This window comes from Nestor notabilis, unplaced genomic scaffold (assembly GCF_000696875.1).
Source record: "Nestor notabilis isolate BGI_N333 unplaced genomic scaffold, ASM69687v1 scaffold19412, whole genome shotgun sequence".
Lineage (NCBI taxonomy): Eukaryota > Metazoa > Chordata > Aves > Psittaciformes > Psittacidae > Nestor > Nestor notabilis.
In genome coordinates, this window is record NW_009918104.1 from 36,613 (window position 1) to 43,628 (window position 7,016).

General features: G+C 42.8%; 1 protein-coding gene across 1 annotated transcript in view; it reads left to right on the forward strand.

The window, feature by feature from the left end:
- Positions 1-5,826, forward strand: part of FASN (fatty acid synthase) — a 36,341-nt gene extending 30,515 nt beyond the window's left edge. The window contains exons 37-42 of the mRNA XM_010009552.1: positions 1,382-1,570; positions 2,054-2,281; positions 2,703-2,923; positions 3,485-3,583; positions 3,706-3,957; positions 5,021-5,826. Of these exons, the coding sequence (XP_010007854.1) occupies positions 1,382-1,570; positions 2,054-2,281; positions 2,703-2,923; positions 3,485-3,583; positions 3,706-3,957; positions 5,021-5,158 (1,127 nt within the window). The 3' untranslated portion in view covers positions 5,159-5,826. The remainder of the gene's footprint in view (positions 1-1,381; positions 1,571-2,053; positions 2,282-2,702; positions 2,924-3,484; positions 3,584-3,705; positions 3,958-5,020) is intronic.
- The last annotated feature ends 1,190 nt before the right edge of the window (positions 5,827-7,016 follow it).

A 7,016-nucleotide genomic window follows, 5' to 3' on the forward strand; every position in this document is an offset into this window, starting at 1 on the left:
TATTCAGCATCTCCTGATTTCCTGTGCTGTGGGGGTGGTGGGGTACTGTTTGTTTCCTTTACAGTGCTGCTTCTCTCCAGTAATCAATTCGTTTCTTCACTTCTGTGTATTTACATACACACACACATACTTCACTGTCTGGGATTGTCTTTAGAGTGGACTAGCATCTTTCTCCAAATGGAGAATCAACATGAACAGCCCCCAAGAGCAAAATTCTGGGACAGCACATAATAGAGCAAATACATGACTAACTTTGAGTACTATTGCAGCTTTCGAACATTCACCTTGGGATGTCCCTGTGCTGAAAAAAGTAGCTTTTATGTTCTTAGTAACTGGTAGTGTGTTCTCTAATCAGCTCTGTCATTCCATGTGAACATACAGTAACCATAGCTTTACTATGTGTTACAAGAAGTGCCATGTCCTTCTGTCTGTTTTGAACCTGCTGAATTTTACCATTGTCCCCTCTTCTTGTGCTGAAAGTGAATAATGTCTGTCAACTCTACTGTTGTCTCTTTTGTGGACAGAAGCATGTACTGCTTCTTTGTTTTCTACCAAAAGAGATACTGATATGTTAAAGGCAGTCTCCTGAGTATTACTGAAGGAACCGTGGGCAATCAGACAAGTCTGACCTTGTAGAACAGACGTAGCTTTGAGAAGTCATGGGAAAGCATCTGGGAAATTGTACCAGCTGTAGGGTTACTTTGGAAGGAGAGACTGTGAAGACAAAAAAGGGAGAAGCTAGTAAGAAGACTAATGGTGGGAGCATGGCAACATGGGGCACCAGAGGGTGGAGGTGGAGAGGAAGAGCTGTAGATGCAAGTGTTGTTATGAGAAGCCTCTGACAGGTAAGGAATGGGTAAGAGACTTGAACAGTGTGTGAGAATCGAAGAGGAAAAGGCAATGAAGACTAGAGGGAATTGTCTTCTCCAGTGTGACAGGCATCGAGTGTTGTAGTGAACCATCATTGATGGTTTTGTCTCATGCTGTAGCTGAGGGTTAGTTGTGTTACATTTAGAACTGCAGTTTCAGTTAGAGCCTGCAGTAGGTGAAATTCCTGTAGCTGACTGTTCTGAACTTGATGTAGAGCTGTAGTGACAAAGTTCACACCTGTTTAGCCGGGACTGATGTATCCCCTGTCATCCCTGTCATAAAAGCTGCACGTATTTAACATGTACTCTGAAGACTAGATCCTATATGACTAGACTAGATGTGAGCTGTAGAAGAGGTGACTTGCTGAAAGCATTAGATGATCCTAAAACGTAATTCTCTAGCTGCAGTTTATTCAGGTTTCAGGAGAAAGAAGGAAGTTGAGAAGAAAACTGCGAGAGGCCGACAGCTGAAGAAAACCTGGCGTTACATTGCTGTGCTCTTTCTTCCTCAGGTGTCCGTGATGTGAGTAGTCTGAATGCTGAGAGTACCTTGGCAGACTTGGGCTTGGATTCCTTGATGGGCGTGGAGGTGCGCCAGACGCTGGAGAGAGACTATGACATCGTTATGACCATGAGAGAAATCCGACTTCTTACAGTCAACAAACTGCGTGAACTTTCTTCCAAGTCCAGGACAGCAGAGGGTATAGTGCCTGCACGGGGTTTGCTAACAGTCACCTGAATGCAAATAATTAAGCTTCCAATTAGTTTCTTTCGTCTCTAGTGACGTAAGCCTCAAATAATGAAATAAGGTTATAGCTGAAAGGCTTTTAAGTGGCCGACATGTCACTGAAGTGCTGGGGCTAGGCTCGTCAGTTCTGGGGGCAGGGTATAAGCAAGAGTGTGAAAGCCACTTTCTTGGAGTAAAGCCACTTTACTCCTCTGCAGCTGTGTGCAGGATGCAATTTAAGACCTTTTACCTGTCTAAGGAGTTAATAACGTAATGTCATGCTTACTGTAAGCTAAAAGCATATGCAGTTGCTGAAGATCTCTATGTCTGTGCCCTAATGATTGAGTGGGCTAATCCAGAGCAGCCTTAAGATTCTCCGTCAGGACTATGACTGACTGTGTGACCAAGGCTGATCCTGAATCTAGTTGTATTTTGTCTGGTGTGCTTCCCTTCAAAGAGCTAAAGCCAGCCCAACTGATGAAGACAGGCCCAGGCAAATCTCCAAAACTAGATTTGAACAACTTGCTGGTGAACCCAGAAGGGCCAACAATCACCCGCCTCAATGATGTTCAGAGCACAGAGCGCCCTCTTTTCCTTGTTCACCCCATTGAAGGATCTGTTGCAGTTTTCTACACTCTCAGTTCCAGACTTCATATGCCCTGCTATGGGCTCCAGTGCACAAAAGGTATCTCAGTTCTTCATCATCTTGAATTTGTAAAATAACATTCTGAATTTTGGTTGCCTTATAGAGATAGCTTTGTTTCTAGGCTCTTAAACTGAGATTAAAGTATTGGTACCTATAGCCTGCACAGGGTCATGTCAGACTTCCCCAAATAACAAGAGAATTACTAGGTTAGGTTATATATGGGCAAATGGAACAATTGGATGTTGCAGAGGCCCTGCCAGCAGATAAATATGCAGGAGAAAACCAGGGCATGCTGTTCTGCCTGTCTCTGGAAAGCAGGAATATTACTATTCTTTGTCCAAAATGTTGAGTTGCTGACCATAATTCAGAAACTGACCTTCAACAAAATAACCTGGATGTTTCCAGCTGTCTGCCAGTGTCTTTCACTGGAGTCTGTTTATAACTTGCTTCTATGTTCTAGCTGCTCCCTTGGACAGCATACAGAGCCTGGCAGCCTATTACATTGACTGTATGAAGCAGATACAACCTGAAGGACCTTACCGCATTGCTGGCTATTCCTTCGGTGCCTGTGTAGCCTTTGAAATGTGCTCCCAACTGCAGGACCAACAAAATGCTTCCCATGCACTCAACAGTCTGTTCCTCTTTGATGGGTCTCATTCCTTTGTGGCAGCATACACTCAGGTAAGAGACACAGAGAAAATCTATTGCCTGGGGATTGTCCTGCGTCAGGGCTCACATTTGGAGATGCTGCTACTCTAGATGTGAGTCATCTGAAAAGCTGACAGACTTCCTGCCAGGGGAGTTGGGAGACAGCTGTAGACAGTGGATGTTTAGGAATGGCTGAAGGATGGAAGCATATGGGAGGTGGTCATCACTAGCTGGTGAGGGCTGGGACACAAATGTTGCTCTTGCTATGGTGAATTGTAATATTAGTACGTTTCTGGAAGATCCTGGACCCTGCAAGACAAGATCCTTGTGTAGGGGTGCTAGGAAATCTTGCTTAAGCATTCTCTTACATTTCCATTGTACTTTCTATAGGATACTAGGCTCTTGGCAATTGCTACCTGTGGATCTATCCTCATGTGATCTTTATTCCACGCCCTAAGCTTCAGTCTATCCTTTTTTCCTTTTTTTATTTTTCCCTCCCTCACCTTTTCCCTGTTCAAAGCCATTTGTTCTTAATTGGGTTTTATATTTAATTTAATTTAATTGTTTATAGCATTTTATTCTTCTCTTTTATAGAGCTACAGAGCCAAGCTGGCCCAAGGAAACGAGGCTGCATTGGAGACTGAAGCATTGTGTGCCTTTGTTCAGCAATTTACAGGCATTGAATATAATAAGGTGATGTTAGTTTGCTTGGGGTTTTTGTATCTTTCTGTTGCACAAGGGGGCTGCGGTTTTCTGTTTAACAGATGGATTCTCAGATACTGAGACTAATGGAAAAAAAATGTTAATATTTCCAGCTGCTGGAGGTTCTTCTACCCCTGAAAGATCTGGAGGCTCGTGTGAATGCTGCTGCAGACCTGATAACTCAGATTCATGCAAACATCAATCGTGAAGCACTCAGCTTTGCTGCTGCTTCCTTTTACCATAAACTGAAGGCTGCTGACAAGTATATACCAGAGTCCAAGTATCGTGGGAATGTGACACTGATGCGTGCAAAGTCCCACAGTGAATATGAAGAAGGACTGGGTGGAGACTACAGACTCTCAGAGGTCAGTCTGAGGCCCACTCGTGACTGTTGAGGTTCTCTTGATACTTGAGGGAGCAAAAGAAAAGCATGGAAAGTCATCCTTACTGAGAGAGAAAGGATGAAACCAGCCTGAAAGAGGTTATAATTCTGCAGCTATTATGCTCTAACAAGAATTTAAACCCCCCAGAAGCAAATAAGTTGACTGGTTCCAGGCATTTTCTCAGGGTAGTGAGGGCCAGGAGGAGGTCTAGCCTCTCTATTGTGTGTTTCTAGACTTCAGATAATAAAGATGCGAAAAGTAACTTGCAGAAGTACCTTTAGCCTCCTTCTGTCACTGTAGACTCCTAAAGTTTGTCTGCTGCACGAGGGCAGACTTCTGAAGAGCAACTGTTAGCCTTTTGACAGTAGAGGTGGCCTTTCCTTAGTTACCTTTTGGGGACCACTTAGAAGTTAGTATGTGGGTTTCTTGGGGGCCTAAAAACCTTAGGTTTTCAGCCCGTAGTCTAGATAAGGTCACTGGTGTCTAGCCCTGGTCACGTAAGAGGGTTAAGTGTCTTAGGTTATTGTACAATACCAGGGAAAAGGGAGAGAGTTTCCGAACGCCTGCTTCTGGTATCTCCTGTCCCTTCAGACTTCTAAGTTATATTCATTATTGATACTAGGTTAATTTGTATGTTGTTAAAGTTACATAATGACCTTAAAGGAAGATTTGATGGTGTTGGGAGAAAGATTAGGCGGAGGCGGGGGGATTATTTGATTTTCCTAAGGGCTTGGAAGTAGCTATTTCATCATTAATTCTTTGATATTGTAAGTAAATTACTCAGCATCGGGCTGGCCTCTTGCCCAGCTTATATTTGAGTTGGTCACTTGTCAGACTGTCAAATTATCATGCTTTAAAACTGGTTCCAAACAGTGCCCTGCAGCTGATCTATAGAAATGTGTCGCAGTAAAACTGGTGCTGTTTTCAACTGAGTTTGGCCGAGACAGTGGTGTAAACTATGAGTGACTTAGAATCCTGCTAAACCCAAACCAACTAGCTGATAGTGTATGTGACTGTAAAGCTCTGCTTTTCTATGTCTATGCAGGTATGTGATGGGAAAGTATCTGTCCATATTATTGAAGGGGATCACCGCACCTTATTGGAGGGAGACGGCGTTGAATCAATTATTGGGATCATCCACAGCTCACTGGCAGAACCACGTGTCAGTGTCAGAGAGGGTTAACTTCTGCTTGCTTACTGTCAATGGTGAAGAAAATGCCAACAACATTCCGTGTTAGGACAGACCCCAAGGAACTCTTCGTGTTGTTCAACATCTCATCCGCTCTGGTGGCAGAACTGGGAAGTCCAGCTGAACTTGATTGGACTTTTTTCTCTCTTGCTCATCTTTTCCTTTCCCAACTTTTATGGGTTCTCTCTCCTCATTCTCTTCCTGTGCTTTGTTTTCCCCTAGTATTCCTGTCCATGTTACTTTAGTGCTCCAACTCGGTCACTGTGCACTGCTATGAGGGTCTCCCATCGATGGTTGCTTCCTACACCCTTGGCAGTATGAAAAACAAATTTAGGAGTAGATTTCTTGTGCTCTATATTGTTTTTGTCTTAACAGTATTCCAAAGCGTATGTGATAGCACTTGTTGACCAAGCCCAGTGAGCAGGAGAAGAGCTGCAGCTGATTCGGAGATACCTTTTTGTCTGTGAAGAATCTGTCTGTAGCTAGGTCAGAAAGAGAATTCCATTGAGGCTTCTGTAACTTTTTTTTTTTTCCATTTGATATATTCTAAGTATTTATTATGTCAAACCAGAGACTTCTTACTTACTTTTAATTTATCGTGGGTTATAGAAGAAAAGAAACATCCCTTTTTGGAGGGGAAAGCTTATTCTACAAGGGGAAGTCGCCCATATGTAAAACCAAAGTGCATCTTTGGAATAGATGGTTTCTCTTTCTTCTCTTTTCTTCTCTTTCTCCCACTGCCCTGCCCAGTTCAGAAAGGAAAAGGTAGTAGTGAGGAAGGCAGGGTTCTTGCCATCAGCTGCTCTTTTGGCGGTGGGGAGTGTAGGGTGGATGCCACTGTATGGAACAACCTTAACACTTGGGCGTGATAAAAAGAAGGCAAAGCTATCCATAGGCAGGTACTTTATATTTGTGCAAGGTTCTGTGCTCTGCTCTATCAGAACGTTAGTAAAGCATTAAGATTATTGCTTTACCTTTTTCCCGCCCACCTCCAGCCTTGCCTCCCAACCAGACATTTGGAATGGGGGGGAGGGGAGGGGTAAAATTCTTCAATGATAACTTAACAAATCATCTTACCCTGGCTCTTCCATAACCAAAGTTCAGGCAAACGTACGAGTATGTACCCAGAGCCCTTGTATATTTTATTTGGCACAGGGCCTTCCTAAGCCTTGTGTACTCTTTTTTTCTCTCAGTAATGAGACTGGAGATCCCACAGAAGTTAGCTAAGTAATCAGTTTGATGGCATGATGTTAAGACAGTACCTTTTTAAAGAAAACTTGCATAAAATCCAATAAACTTCTTGCCTTTGCTATGCTGAATCTGTCCTTTCCGAAATCAGTAAATCCTACTACACTTATGATACAGAGATGTGGGTAGCAACAAAGCCCCAGCTAGGAGGAGCTATTATGCCTCTCAGAACTGCTATAAAAATCCCAGTTCTCTCCATCTTAATCCCCCAGTGAAGTGTCCTGGTAGTACAGGAACATTTCAGTGACAAGAGTAGATGGCTCTTTGCTGCAGGTTCTGACCTAGTGTCTTGCTTATGCCACCCTCTGTTGATAGTGGCTGGGTTAACTGGTTTTAGTTTTATAAAGTATTTCTTCTGTGAAATCTGAAATAAAACCAATATAATGTCACCTTAAATAATTTCCAAAATAAGTCTTGTTCTTTTTTCCTTTTTTTGTTTTGTGGGTTGGGGTTTTTTTGTTTGTTGTTTTTGTTTTGTTTTTGTTTTTAAATAAGTTTTGGTCCGAAGAGTGTCTTTTTGGCTTTCCTAGTATTAAACAGAATTGATCACTGGTTGGCTTTTTGTCTTATTCTCTACCACCATTTTTTAATCCTGTGTTTCATC